Genomic DNA, 16111 nt, shown 5'->3' with positions numbered 1-16111 from the left:
CTCCAGAATGGAGGTTGTTTAGATGAATCACACATAAAGCTTGTGAAAATTCTTTTGGCCTGCGGCTGAAAATTAGTGATTTCTTTCATTTCTTTCTTCCTTTCTGTTTCCTTTCTCTTCCTAGGTCAGTCCATGCTTCAGAGCCTAAGGCCTCTTTCCTTATCTTTGTTATTACAAGCTTGTTTACCTTTATATGTTTAAACAAATTTTGCCTCTTAAGATAGCATATGTGATAAAGGCTATTAAACACATATTGCTGAACTGTGTTGATGATACAAGGTTGGCAAGAAAGGCAATGGTGCAATTGTGAGGGCAGAGGGAGAAAGATTGAAAGTTGTAGTGTTTTTTTTTTTCAGAACATGCCCATTGGTTAAAGGCTTGAACTAGGAAAGGAGTTTTTACTCATGTCTACAACTTTCCAGTACAAAGTGAATATCTTTACTAGGACAGTGATGGTAAAAACTTTTAGAGATCAAGTGCCCAAACTGCAACCCCTACAACACATGTGAGCCTCCCGCCTTACTCCAGATAGGGGAGTGTAACAATAGAGAGAGCCTGTTACCGATGTTTGATAGAGGGAAAATTGAGAGAGGGTTCATGTGGTGAGTCTCTCCTCCAGCACTCCCCTGGGGCCAAATATACTCTGGGAGATTTTGAGGGGGTGTCACCCTGAAACTGGGTGACCTGGATGGTCATGCTGTTCCACAGGAGTTGGGGGTTGAGGCTTCCCTATAAGAAGAGCTATGTGGTACCTCAACCCGATTCTGAATGAGGGTGGGGTTCACACAAGCCTCCCCCAAGGTCAGTCAACTTCATAGCGAGTGGTCTGGCTTCAAGATGGAGGCAGCCAGACCAAGTTGTGGTTCTCATCTCCCTTGCTGTCTCTCAGGCACTCTGGAACTCTATCTGACTAATGAATGGCTTTTATTATTCATAATTCAGGGATTGGGGAAAGGGGTGAAGGGCAGAGGGATTTGGGGTGCCCTCTTCTCTATTTCTATGGGGTCTCTCACTCAGAAGGGAACCTTTGGGGTTCCCACTCCCAAAATTCTTCCCCCACCCCTTCTCCTTCTGTTTCTATATTTTTTCTATAATTGTAAGTTTTGACTGAAAGGGTGTCTCTCAGCAAAGTCAGGTAATGGGAGAAGGAGACTAAGAGATTGCTCCCAAAATGAAGTCCAAAAACTTAGCTCACTCGATGGTTGAAGTCTTGATGGGTGAGATGTGAAGGAATGGCTTTGATTAGGGAATCAGGGTTTCAATTTCCAAACAAAAGGTCTTCAGGAAGCCCCAAGGACTGTATCCGAGCAAGGATGTCCTCCTCCTTTCTCCACCCAGGCCTTTGCCTGAAGCCCTCTCTTATCCTTCCTCCTCGGAGAGAATCTCAGAATTCTCTCTGGTTTCAACTGTCAGTAACTGTCACCAACTGCCTTCTTCTGGCTCCTTTTGTCCCATCTCCCTTGCACAAATCCCATCCTTACAGGAGGGAGGAAGTGCTCTCATTAGGCTGCTGGGCATAGGGGTGGGTGATGTGAGAAATGTTCTCAGGTGCACATGGAGAAGGGGGAGGGAGAAGCTTCTTCTGGCATGAATGCTACATATTTGCCAACACAGTACTAGGATCTTAACTAGGTAGGTTGGCACTGAGATGAGTAAATGTCATATTTACTCCTATGGTTCGATTTGAAATAAAAAAACATTTCTCCAAAGAGGAGGCCCAATGGGAGAAGTGGAAGAAAAAGTCCCACTTCAAGGAAAGGTAGATAGGTGGGAGTCTGGGTGATTAATTGACATCTCAATAGCACCAGCATGGAACTGAACAATTCATCCTCAGTCACTTTATTACCTACTAGACTGCTGGCTCCTTTTCATCTTTATATTTCTAACATCTAGCACAGTGCTCTGTATAGAGAAAACAATTAATATTTATCCCACCCTCATTCTTGTAAGGGTTACCACAAGAATACAATTTGTAGGAAATTCCATTATTTGAGCAGATATTTTTATACATTTTTCCAAACATTTATGACATTGAACTTGAATAGACTTCTACAAAGGAAATTGATCATCTGGAATGATGAGGCAGTAAAAAATGGATGGCAGAGATACAAGAAAGGATGGGAATCTAACCAGACTGGGGACTATAATCTAGGCCACCCAAACAAGGAGCTAAGTGAATTGCGGGTGGTCAACTACAAGCATTTAAAAAGGTAATTGAAATGCTACAGAAATCCAGGATTATGATCTTAAAAGAATCCATTACCTCATAAACTCCTTGAGGGTAGGGACTATATTTTTTTTTGCCTCTTCTTAAATTCCCTGCATTTAGCACAGTGTCTGGCACATAGTTAATAAAGTTTATTGATTGATTAACGATTGATTGGTGATCAAGAAGTTACTATTTTTAGTCAAGCAATAAACATTTATTAAACTCATACTCTGTGCCAGGCACTGCTTCAAGCACTGGGGATTTGTATTTTGGAAACAGAGACTTCATAGTCAGAGTATGACTATATTAGGCCTTTAAAAAGGCATGTTAGGGAAATACAATTATTATTAAGCTTATTTGTGTCTTAGATTCCTCAGAGAAATAATAGTTATAAATGTCATCTCACTTGATCATCATAATAGTCTTGTAAGTTAGATACTATTATTATCCCCATTTTACGGAAAAAAATTGACAGTGAGAAAGGTTAAATGACTTGTTCAAGGACATACAGATAAGAAGTATCTGAGAAAAAAATTTATTAATTTTAAATTGACTGAATACAAAGGAGCACATGAACATTAAAGGTAGTTTATTAGGATAATTGCTAGAAATGGATATAACAGCACAACAGGTCAGATTACATTCAGGAAGCACAGTAGATTACTCTTATCTTCTCATAGAAAGCTCTCATGACATCAAATGCATTGGTGGTAAACAAGCAGTATTGAGGTAAGTTCTTGCTTTAATTCTACAGAGCACATAGAGTAAACATAGGGTGTTCACAAATTAAATTGAAGGGCAACAGCACAAATGGCAGGCATGAATATAGTTCTCATGATTATGGTCTACTAGGTTACTTATTATTCAAGATAGGCATCTCAGTGTTATGCATATTGACATTTAAGCTCTAAAATAATATTCATATATATGACTACTTATCATATGTTTTTTCTTAGAGTTTGCTCACTCAAATAATAAGAGAATATATTTTGAGTTGAAGATATCAACAGGGACAAATTTTAAAAAATTGAACGAATGAAACATGCCAGGGAAATTTGTTTAATTTTTATATAAATTTCAAGAACATAATAATTACTCCTAGAGTTAGAAGCATAGCTCTGACTCTTCTTCTTCCCTCCTGTTCCTCACAAATGGAAGTTAGATAGGATAAAAAATAAAATTTCCAAATGAATCTAGTCAATGAGGGCAGCAAATGAAAAAGAACAGAGAGCTAGTTGTGGGATATTAAACATAATTTCTTTTTTGCTTTCACTGCTTTTAGCACACTGTGCCATTTGCTATTTCTCTCTAATTGTTGTTTCCTAAATTTTTGTTGAAATGAAAAATTATTGTCTTCATCCTCTGCTTCAGAGATAATCTCCATCTTCTGAATGATAAGTCTGACGAGCTCATGCTGTTTTTCCAGAAGTAAAGCAAGATCCTTCAGCCTAAATAGGTACATTTAATTCATGAATTATTTTTCAGTTTAATTCTTTTTTTCAGCATAATACCTGAGCTACAGTATGGCTTGGGACTTCTCTCAAATCTGCCCAAAAGTTCATCTCCCAGTTATCCCTCATCAAGTGCTTATTTCGAAAGGCAAGGAATCTGAGCAAAAGGTAACATATATGACCTGAGGCATCTGAGCATTGGGAAAGGTATGCTAAGCAAAAGTGGATCATTCAAACAAAATTATTTCTGTCTAAATGTTTACACCCAGGAGAGCAAGCTGGGAAGCTGGGTGATTCTTCTTGAGTCATATTTCCAAGCAGCAATTTTTTTTTTATTTGAGTATTCTCAGAAGAGAGATTTATTACACTTTGCCTCTCTTCATGTGGTCAGTTTGAAGTTGTGAGGTTTACAAAGAAGAGACATATAATGCACTTTTGGACCTCCAAAACATGTTTCCTAGAGAAATCACATCACCATGGCATGTGCACCTAAATAAAATGCGGGTGTAAACAACAACTTTTCCTAGGTAATTTCAAGAGAATTCCTTATAATAAGTATAGAAAGTTTGTGTATAGATGAGATCAAAACACTGCTATCAAATACCCAGAAGAGCACTTTTTACTTCCATTTACTATCACACTACTAATATCAATCAATTAAGTGTGACAATAGGATTAACTCTCCCCTTGCCTATTTTTAGCTAATCAAATCAAGAATTCAAAGCACCCCTACTTAACACTAAGTAAGAGAATTCAGAGTCACTTACTAGAGTAAGCTCACACCTCCAAAGGCTACTATCCCCCCAATCCCAGGGCAGTGATAGGCAAATTGAAAGACTGTGATTGATTCCTGTAAAATGGGGAAGGGACAGGAAGTGATGTGGAAAAAGGACTATAAAAAGTCCTGAATTTCCTGTCCAAGGGATTTGTCCTTTCAACTCTCCTTCAGAGTTCCTTTTCTTACACTCTGTGTTGGTGAGCTAGACTGAAGGAGGAGACTCTTTCCCTGGATCCTGCTTTGGCTTGCTAAGTGAGTAGCTGGCCATTCTTTCCTGGCTCCAGGAGAGATTGGTTCCAGAGATTTCTGCCTTGGCTTTGGAGAAGGCTGCTTTGGTGGAACTTTGGCTGAAGATACCACCAGGACCCATGTCTGAAGATTATTGAGCCCTGCTGGGGCTGAGCCAGACACTGGAGCAGTACTTACGGTGGTGGGCTAGACAATTCTCTACCTTCTACTTACATTTTTCCACCTCTTTGTAAATAAAGCTGCTAAAAGTCATTTTGACTTAAGCTATAATATTTTTAAATCAGCAATCTCAATATTACCTTAGAACTTTCACATTTAGCATAAAAACCTAAATTTTAAATTCTTATATAAGCAACACACTTCCTGATACTAATTCACAATAACCCATGAAGTTATTTGACACAGAAGGAGAAATAAAAATAATACCTGTATTTCTGCTTTAAAAGTTCCAATTCTAAAGGGGTATCAGCGCTCTGTATTTCTGGCTTTGTATATCGAGGACAAAAGTAGAATTGAAATATATTCTGTGGGATAAAATATGGCAGTTAAATGATCATTTGCTTAGATCAGGATTTTTTTAAATCTCAGATAATAAATATGTTGGCACTATTTGCCAGTTACTAATTTTCTAAAATTACCTTTACATAATTCTCTTTGGCCTATGGTAAATAGTTTTAGGAAATTGCTCCATAAATGACTATCTGCACTTTCTCGATCAGGTTTAAATAGTGGCAAGAGTGTTGGTTGTTGGGAATTTTTATTGTAAAGGCAGGAAGTGGTTTTTCATTTTGTATGTAAGATGAATGTGCACTGAGAGTAATAAAAAAAATGGTAAAGAATCTGTTATCCTTTATATATTTTAGAGCAGAGTATACAAGGTAGATTTTCTTCAAGTCTTATATAAACTATCAAATTAAGTGAGATAAGTGTATGCGGCTACAGTCTGATATAATTCCAGGGAAAAGTAAACAAGAACTTACTAATTATGGTTCTGTCTGCACTTGTATTTTCAAACCTGTTAATTATTGGAACTTATTTCTTCTACAACCATCACTGATCACCAATGAACTCGACTTAAAAAGATCTCATTATATATAATCTCTAGTGTTTTGCTTTTTTTTTTTTTTTTGCATTAAGGCAGAGGCTTTGATCAAAATCACAAGTTTTTAGTAACAAAGCTGACATTAGAAGCCAGGTCTTGACTCCAGTTTAATATTTATTCAGAGCCAACACTTTTCCCTGTGTGATGCTATACATATTAATATTGACTAACAAATATATGGAAATTACACATTGACAAGTATACTAATTTAAATACTAACTATGTGGATTATTTGCCCTCTCACCTTAAAGTTCATAGTTGTTATATCTGGATGAATGAGCAAGCTCGGAAAGTCATTTGCATTTAGATGATAAAAAAGACCTTTTTTTATCACCTTAGGTTACATTTTTCAGCTATGCTGCAATGACTACTCACTATTATAGGGATAGTGTGAAAATTAATATATTCAGCCCTATCATGCAGAAGGAAGTAAATAACTGAGTTTGGATAGGTTCTTTTAGATTTATTTAAATCACCTCTACTTATCCATTTCATATTATCCTTATGATGAGTTAATGCCTCTTTTTTAAATGGTAATTGTTTCCCACAGACAGGATCAGTCTCAAAGTCCAAAAAATATGTCCTGTGAGATAATACATAACATATAAATGAAAGATTTTATAACTTTAATGTGGTAGCATGCATTTACCATTAATCCAAAGTTCTTCCTCCTGTTAGGATATACAATGACCGTTTCCTGGTCCACCTTATTAAGGAACCAAAATGGAAGTTTTTTCTCTAGACTGGTATGAAGTTTCACCTAACACGCAATACAGCAAAAATATACTCATTAGTGTGAATGTCTTAAAAAAATCTTGCATATAGATTAATGATAAAATTATCTGGATTTCATTATATTATACTATTACTAAAAATCACTTAGGAATATATTCCCTCTTTTTTCTCAGCTCTACTTTATCCCTACGGTGTATGGGTATTTAAGGAGAATTGTTATCTCTGGTGTAAAGGCTTGACATGCCATTTTCCCAGTTGCTCATCCACTTTTGGTGCCCACCTGGATTCAGCTCTTTCATCTGTGGCTCCAAGAAGCTGTAGCATGAACAGCAGCCACACCCTTGTAAACCATCTCAAGAAATGGGCTAACCAGGATGAGGGTAACCAGTGGACCACAAATCCATTGGTGAGTTGAAGGAGGTTGTCTATAGCCAGCATATGAAGAAATGACAGAATGGGTACATGAGAACAATTAGTTTGAATGTCCATAAAGGCAGCTGAAGCAGGTGCTATGAAGCATTTAGAATTTGGTCAGACACTGAAGATGGCGTGGTCACCTACTGCAAGCTGGACCATCACCAGTTGTCCTGACCTTTGTTTTTACCTTGGATTTTAATGACTCTGAAAGAGAGAGTGAGGCTAAAGAATTTGTGCAACTCTGCCTCACTTAAATCCAATCTATATATGTCATGATATCATCTCATGATATCACTGGCCCTCTTCAGAAGCAAAGGACAAATAAGAACAGTTTTACTCTTGCTTCTCTGTTGGGTACCAATCCCACTCTTTTACTTCATCCCATAGTCCCCATAGAGTACCCACCCTCTAGCAGAAATATGGGCTAATAAGGGAGAATAGATGTAGCAGGAAAAATTTACTGTCTCTTTTCCCTCTATACCTCCTCCCTTGAAGGATTCATTCAGTGCTTTAAATATTTTGTCTAAGACAATGATTCCCATGTCTCTCCTTTTCCAAAGTCAGTGGGTCCTTGCTATCTGCTCTGCTACTTTCCCTCCTGAAGTTCTCTGTCTTTTCCACCTGTCATAAATTGGATAAGCACACGAACCCTCATTTATGTGCGACTTTTCCAATTAGAACATGAGCTCCATAAGAAACGAAACTACCTTGATATATCCTTGGCACTTAGAAGAGTTCTTTGCACACAGTAAGCATTTAACAATGCTTTTCCATCTTATTCCCTCTCATGCTGCCCTTTCTTCAGTGCTCCATTGCAGTCACCATAGGACTGCCTACTTATGTATCCCATCATCAACAAAATTTAGCAAGAAACACTAAACTTACCATCTTCCCACCAAACTATCTCAGTAAGATTCAGTGATGGTATAAAAATGACAACAACAACCACCACCAAGGGCCCTGGCCAAAATTACCTCCAATTTTAATGGAAGAGACTACGTGAGGAAAAATAGGTACAATTGAGATATATGGTGTAAATCAGTGGTTCCCAAACTTTTTTGGTCTACTGCCCCCTTTCCAGAAAAAAATATTACTTAGCCCCCTCTTAATAGCAATTAATAGGAAAGATAAATGCACCTGTGGCTATTGCCGCCTCCCTGGATCACTGCAGCACCCACAAGGGGGCGGTGGCGCCCACTTTGGGAATCACTGGTGTAAATGAAAGGTAACCATATAGAGAATGGACTGACATAGTGGAGGATGGAGGAGAAGGATGGGGCATGATAAGCTCCAGCAGAAGGTGGGTCTGGAACTGAAGGAAGACAGAATATGGAAGGGAAGATTCTGGGGATTATCCATCAGCTTCTTTGTTTCCCTCTCAGCATCCCTCCTCCAGACTAATCAGCTGAAATCTCATCATTGGGAAGAATAACTCAGGTTTAGATACTCTATACCTCTTCAATTCACCCTTAGTTGCCTTTCCTATCTAAATGGAAAGCTAGAAAGTGCAACCCTCAAGTCTCCTAAAGCCTCCACGGCTCACAGCCTTCCATTCTTTCAGCCTACACAGCCTTCCATCAGCAGCTCTAATAGGCTTCCACTCCCTATGCTTTCCTCTCCAGCTTCCAACCTCTTTCTTTTTGTTCCTAGCCTTTTCCCAAGTTAGACTGTAAATTCCTTTGAGGGCAGGGATTGTCTCTTTTTTTCTTATTTGTATCCCCAGGGCTTAGCACAGTGCCAGGAATGTAATGGGTGCTCACTAGATGTTTATTGAATTTTATTGAATTGAAGAGGGAGAGAATTCTAAAGATGGGAACAGTCAGTAAAAAGGTATGTTGAATGATTATGAATCATCTAACCATGGAAAAATATTCTAGATAAATAAATAATTTTTTTAGTTACTTTGTAGGAATACAGCTGGATAACTCAGTGGATTGAGAGCCAGGCTTAGGGACTGGAGATCCTAGGTTCAGATCTGGTCTCAGACACTTCCCAGCTGTGTGACCCTGGGCAAGTCACTTAACCCTCATTGTGTAGCCCTTACTGCTCTTCTGCCTTGGAACCAAGACACAGTATTAATTCTAAGGTGGAAGGTAAGGTTTTTTTTTTTTGTTTTTTTTTTTTGTTTTGTTTTTAAAAGTACTTTGCTGAGAGATGGAGTATCCTGTAAGATAAACAGCTAAAAGGCCAGTGTTGCTACATATGTTAGAGGTTAGTAAAAATTAGAAAAGTAGGAAAGGGCTCCCATTTTACTTTCTAATTGCATTTCTATAAGCAGATTCCTAGAGATTTCCTTTCTTTCTCTGCTCTGTATCAGTAAGGTCTAAAAAAAAACAAAAAACATTATGAGGCAGGATGGCTGGATGGCCCAGTAGATAAAGACAGTGGTGGAGACAGGACTTTCTTGGTTCAAATATAATCTCAGACACATCTTAGCTGTGAGACCTTGGGCAAGTCACTGAACACTGAACTCCAATTGCCTAGCCCTTACTATTCCTTCTTTAAAACTGACTCCTAGTATTGATTCTAAGACAGAAGGTAAGGATTTAAAAAAGACATTATGATATTAATCTTTCTTAAAGACCATTTTCAATATTCCATTTCTTTTCACAAGAGCTTAAAATGTCCTACTACTATGTAGTAAGTCAACTTCAGTGTCCTAACGTTAGAATACAAGGTCTTCCATAACCTAGGCTCAATTAAAATTCATGAGCATGAACCTTTTCCTCCTATTAGGATTAAAATAGATTTGGGAGACAGAGTGATGAGACTGCCAGATCACATGGCCTTAAGCCCAGCTTGGAATCTTGGAGAAAGGTTCCTGGCAGAGAATTTTGAGGCCTGCAGGGAATCTTGAGGAGGAGAAGTTGGTTGGTTTTCCAACTGAAACTCACTCCTGGCTTGGAGAAAGCTGAAACTTGGCTCTCTGGAAAACCAGGAAAACCTGAGTGACAGTTTAGAGAAAGGAAGAATTGAAGAGTTTGGAATAGCTGGTGAAGAAGACCAGAAGATATGAAGGAAAGAGAAACTGTTTATCATCTTTGTGGCTCCAGAGCAGAGGCAGGCTCTGAGGCCTACCTAGGCCCAGAAACTTGACTAGGCCCAGAAAGTTGGAGAAGTGAGCCAACAGAATCAAAGGAGAGAGTAACTATATATATATATATATATATATATATATATATATATATATATATAAAGGATAATAACTAGCATAGAGTATTTAGCATAGATTTTGGTGGTTAGTGATAGTTTTAAGGAGTTCAGAGTAAGCTTGGGACTCCGGTCAGAAGTAACCTCAAGAGAGGTCCTAGATTGGAGATTGGGATAAGTTAATATCCTCTTAGAATTAGGGAACCTCTCCTTTACTGTTTTATCTATTCCTACATTTCATAAACCTTATTAATTAGAGGTTTTGTTTGTAAAGTTGTCTCCCAGCATCTGTTACCGTCAACCATTTTTTTGTTAGTCTAAAGCCTGTTACATAGGCCTAAGCGCCACCATAGCTGGCAGCCAACTGCTTCAGCAATAGCAAACAGATACCATAAAGAAGATACAATATAATACCTACCAAAATACTCTCAACACTACAGTTAAGTAGACATTCTCACTGTTCAGGAAACAGAAAATACTAATCTCCACTTTTCTGCCTTTGCTAATTTTTTTGCCTCTATCTAAAATACTGTCTTTCTACCCTTTAAATTCCATTCAACCTTCAAAGTCCAGTTCAAGTACCTTCTCCTCTGTTAAGTCTTTCCTTTCTTCCAGATTTGTCATTTATTATATATTGTTCATTCACTCATCCCATGTATGTTAGTCTTTTCTTTCCAATAAGTTTCAAAATCACTGCAGACCCATGAAGTATAATTTTTGCCCCTCTAATGGCTTCTACTTTCATGTGAGACACATAGTTCTTTCTAGTTGATGAGAGAATTATTGTTTAACTCTCCCCTCTATTAGATTTTTTGAGAGAGAGTGGTGTGTGTGTGTGTGTGTGTGTGTGTGTGTGTGTGTGTGTGTGTGTGTGTATCTGCCAGGCTGGAAGTACAAAAGGTGTTCATAATACTGATCAACCCAGGAACTTTAATGTGTTCCATTTTGCCAACTTGGATTTATTCACTCCCCCTTGGGCAGCCTGATGGTTCTCTGCCTTAAGTATCCTCAAGTAGTTTTTAAGCAATTCAAGGTCCTGCAGAGACCAAGATTTTTATCAACTTTATGACCTCAGAATAACTAATACATTGTTGTATCCATAGCAGATCTTAAAATGAACATTAAAAGACAAAATAATTATGAAAGATTAGAGTCAAGAAGGTCAAATCATATCAAAACTTATTAAACCATAAACATCCATTCTAATATTTAAAGTATGGAACTATCTAGATACAAATGACTAAATATTCAATTCTTTGACCAGGTTTACAACTCATTTTTGAGGAAAAAATACCCATTCTATGTACTGGAACTCCTGCACTCAACCCACATCTCCATGGAAGTGACCCTCTGGCTGGGCAAAACTAAAAATTAGGGTCCTAATAATTTAAAGCAGGATATCAACTCTGTTTCTAGCCCACTCAAAATCTTAAGAATAAAGATCCTTCTTGAATTCATAATTTTGAATATCAGCATTTTAGGTGGTTGGCAGAGAACTCCTGAATTGATGACAATCTGATAGCTTCCAAAGTAAGGCTATCTTGAATAACCAATAGTGTGACAACTTCTTGGGGGAAGGGACCTTTCTCCCCCTCTTTTGTGTCCCCAGAACCTAGCATAGGATCTGGTATAGGTAGATGCTAAATAATTGCTTGCTGAAATGAACTGAAATGCAATAGATATTTGGTAAAGCAAGCTGAAGATATAGTAAATTAGGTTTTCTTCTAGTTCTCTAAATTCCATCCTATATTGATTTAGATAATCACAAAGTAACACACCTGGACCTTATTATCTTAAACTAATAGGAGAAATGATTTCACTGAATTAAGCTTTTTTGTTGTCATTTTTATAGGGGAGCATAAAAAGGTAAATGTGAAAAACATTAGTGTCTTCTGCAAAGCCATATGCATTTGTTACCCAATGTCATTTATATGAGAATATATCTGATAATTTTTTCTTGGAATTCATTGCTAGGAGGATAAGTTTTATTTCTAAATGAGCCAGATAATCAGAATTGTGAAATTCTCTGTCTCCGTCTGTCTCTCCTTGTGTCTTTGTGTCTGTGTCTTTCCATCTCTATCTCTCTGTCTCTCTGTCCCTGTTTGTCTCTTTCCACTGTGACAAATTCACAGGCTCAGGACTGAAAGCTAAAATTCACATCTACAACACAGCCTGAATCCCCTTGTGTCCCCTAGCTGTTTTTTTTTCCTGCTTCAAAGTGAATATAATGAGCAGCTGTCTAGAATGAGAATTATATACCCAATTGAACATGCACCCCTGGATTTAATAACTAGCAGAGTGGTTATATACCAGTGATTTCCAAAGTGGGTACCACCTCCCCCTGGATGGTGCTGCAGTGATCCAGGGGAGCGGTGATGGCCACCGGTGCATTTATCTTTCCTATTAATTGCTATTAAAATAAAAATTAATTTCCAGGGAGCTAAGTAATATTTTTTCTGGGAAGGGGGAGGTAGGCCAAAAAAGTTTGGGGACCATTGTTATATACTGAAAAGTACAGAAAGGTAAGAAAACTCCCTGATATGAATATCTCTTCTAGGTGTTTTTGGGTTTTTTTTTCTGGCTATGGCAAAGAGACCAGACAATGGGAAACTTTAGTCAAGATGTGACTATAATGAAACAATTCCTGGGAATCATTTAAATAATTCTTTTAAAAATACTTTTTAAATAATGGCCTAATAACTCGTTTTCAGTAAATCAACTAGTTGCAAAAAAAAATCATCATTCTAGGTTTAGTCCTAATGTTTTTCTATACATGGTACTTACCTGCATGGCAATCCTTTTCAGAGATGCATTCTTCTGTACCTCGGCAATGTCACCAACTGCCAAACCAATCTATAATGTATTAGCAAATTATTATGAACTTTCTAAGGTTAATTTGTTAATTCTAGCTTAATGTTCTAGACTCTTAATTAATTGTACACATACCTCTTTAGGGGCTAAGATATCCCATTCTATTTTAGCAAGACTATTAGCATCAAAAGGCATTTAGGATATACAAGAACAAACAGGACACTCTGCTAATCACTTTGGGGGAAGTGATCTACATAGGCAAAGATTGTGTCCTATTGTCATGATTGACTGCAATGATCTCAGATAACATCATGAAATCCTCAAACTTGTGACTTAATCTTACTTCAAAAATCTGTGATATTAGTGGAGTGGGTCCCCACTTTCCACCAACACACCATCATTAAATCATTACACTACTTTTTATAGGAAACAGTGTATGCAATTAGACTGAACTGAAGAATTTATCTTCCTTCAGTAAACTTGCTGATGAGCCACTCCAAATTTAGATGGGCTGATCCTCTGAAATTATAGGCCTGGTCTCTTATTTTGGGCCGATATAGCCATCTTGTTTGGTAAAACCTACAGTATACTGGCATAACCTTCAAGGACTAGGATCACACCTTCCAATGGACCATCAGAGTAGAGCTTCATTTAAAAATAAATACAAGCCACATCAATACCATGGGGAGGCCATGAGATTTTAAGAAATTAAAGAAGTAATTACTTACAAGTAAATTCATTAGAACAATTGGAATATACAAGGTGAAGATAATAAGGAATATAAATGATACAAGGGGATATGGCAAATTTTTATCCAGATATGGTCCAAGAAAAGCATCATGATAATTAATATCTCCCAGCATCATGCTAAAGGTCTGAATTATAGAGAGCGTTGGAGTGGAGAATGCACTCTAGAGAGAAAAAAAACAGCAACAATAAAAATAAAGTTCACAAACAATATGTAAGATTACCCTGACTCCAAAAGAAAATTATGAAGAAAAGATACACATGAAAGAAAAAGATGGCATTGAATCTATGAAAACATACAAGAGTTAAAAATGTCTTAAGTGATGATCTTTTGTTTTGAAAATCATAAATACTGGTCAAATCTCTTTCATTCACATCCATTAAACAAGGATTTACCAGGTTAAAAAAGTGCTAAATATGAATTTCAATAGATGATGAATGAAAGACACATACTTATTTTCATTGTTTAGAATACTAATGATAATATAGATGGGCATCATACCTGTGAACCCAGGAGAACATGGAATCCAAGGCCAAAAGCCAGGATTAGGAAAAAAAACACAAAAGTAGTCTTCAGCAAGGTTTTAGTAATTTCTAACAACATTACAACATAGATCCCATAATTTTCAAATCTAGGAAGAAACACAAAAACAAACAAAAATTTTAATTGCAATATTTTAAATTCTATGTTTTGTTCTTCAGATTACTTTGATCCATGCACAGTACTTAGTGTATAGTATGCACTACATTAGTGCTTTTTCATTCATTCATTTGATCTTTATCTAGAATCAATTCATTTTTTTCCAACTCATTAAACCACAAGCTAGCCTCTGCTTGTCAGAGTGTTGAAGTACATTTTAAATAAGGGCAGTAGTGGGTTACCAGATGTGAAGGTAGAAGTGATTTTGTGTATAGACTCTTTTTCTTCTAAAGTCAGTTAACCAATTTGTAGGTTACATGGAAATTTTGTCTTGCCAATTAATAATATCGTGACTGACAATGAAAAGAGAGGCAGTGTGGGGCATTAGCTAGAGGTCTGGCCTTGAAGTGGATCTTCTTATATCTTGCATTTGTGGACAAATAGGCACAAAGAAAAAGCTGGAATTTTCTTCCTTAAAATATGAAGCTATTCACTTTTCTTTGGTTTCTCACACTCCAACAAAACTTCAATGACACAAATGTCTTAAGGGGGCAGCCCCAAGGGAAGCTAGGTGTCTCAGTGGATTGAGAGCCAGACCTAGAGATGGGAGATCCAGGGTCTCAGATACTTCCTAGTTGTGTAGCAGCAAGTCACTTAACCCTGATTGCCTAGCCCTTACCACTCTCCTGTCTTAGAAAAATACACAGCATTGGTTCTGAGATGGAAGGTAAAGGTTTTAAAAAAAGAGTTTAGCCTGTGACCAAGTGGGTGAACAACAGGTTGCTGGAGAACAGCTCTGTCTGCCATTGTCAACTGTCTTCACCTGAAATAATGCTTTAGTTTGACTTTGATCCCTGAAATGATTAACTGGGTGATATTAAGATATTATGAAGGAAATGCCTTGATATAGTTCCAAAAGTTTTCAAGGAATTTTCAAAGACAATTGGCCTGTATTCCTAAAATAAATACAGGTCATCTCAGAGAAGTATATTAGTATTTATAAAAAATGTGAACATACACATGTATTACTATATCTAGTACTATATGTAACAGTAAATATAAACAGCATATGTAAAGGTCAATGCATTTTAAAAATCTATGAAAAAATTAAATATCTCCAAAATATAAAATTTGGTTGTATTTTGGAGTTTTGTTGTTGTTGTTGTTGTTGTTTAAGAATAAGTAGTAACTTGGGGGCAACCAGGTGGCTCAGTGTAGTGAGAGCAAGGCCTAGAGATAAGAGATCCTGGATTCAAACCTAGCCTCAGATACTTCAAAGATGTGTGATTCTGGAAAGCCACTTAGCCCCTATTGTCTAACCCTTACCACATTCTTCTGCCTCAGATCTAATACATGGTATTGATTCTAAGATAGAAGTTAAAGGCTGAGAAAGAAAGATAGAGAGACCAAATAAAAAAGCTTTACCTCTGAAGATACAATAAGAAGTTCATCCAGAACAAGAAAACAGAAATTGCTCCACATTGCAGCTGGATATCAACTGGTATACTGACAAATAAAGGTGACACAAAAACGATGCTAGTTGTATAGATTATCCATTCTATTAGATTAGTGTGATCCAAAAAGTAATTTGTTCTCTGGGATTTAAAAGAAAGGGAAGATTACCATGATATATGAATATGACATGATATTATTGTACTCTCATGAAGAAAGTCAGCCTACACTCCCATGCCATGTAGTTAATATCAATTTTTTCAGATTCTAAAGATCAAGGGGTTCAGAAATGAAAGTGACAACTGATATTATTAAGTATAATTTTTGTCTATTTTCCACCTGAGGAAGTACACAAGGTTGACTTCTCCAA

General features: G+C 37.1%; 1 protein-coding gene across 1 annotated transcript in view; it reads right to left on the bottom strand.

The window, feature by feature from the left end:
• Nucleotides 1-3440: 3440 nt before the first annotated feature.
• The window catches only part of TRPA1 (transient receptor potential cation channel subfamily A member 1), a 68858-nt gene continuing 56187 nt past the window's right edge, over nt 3441-16111 (bottom strand). Inside the window, exons 21-27 of the mRNA XM_044657954.1 lie at nt 15715-15884; nt 14152-14281; nt 13631-13813; nt 12876-12944; nt 6439-6549; nt 5114-5211; nt 3441-3657 (exon numbers count right to left, since the gene is read on the bottom strand). Coding sequence (XP_044513889.1) covers nt 3441-3657; nt 5114-5211; nt 6439-6549; nt 12876-12944; nt 13631-13813; nt 14152-14281; nt 15715-15884 — 978 coding nt within the window. The remainder of the gene's footprint in view (nt 3658-5113; nt 5212-6438; nt 6550-12875; nt 12945-13630; nt 13814-14151; nt 14282-15714; nt 15885-16111) is intronic.

Source organism: Gracilinanus agilis, chromosome 1 (genome assembly GCF_016433145.1).
Source record: "Gracilinanus agilis isolate LMUSP501 chromosome 1, AgileGrace, whole genome shotgun sequence".
Classification (NCBI taxonomy): Eukaryota; Metazoa; Chordata; class Mammalia; order Didelphimorphia; family Didelphidae; genus Gracilinanus; species Gracilinanus agilis.
The sequence above is the reverse complement of the archived record's forward strand: the minus strand, read 5'-3'. Positions and strand labels throughout refer to the sequence as shown.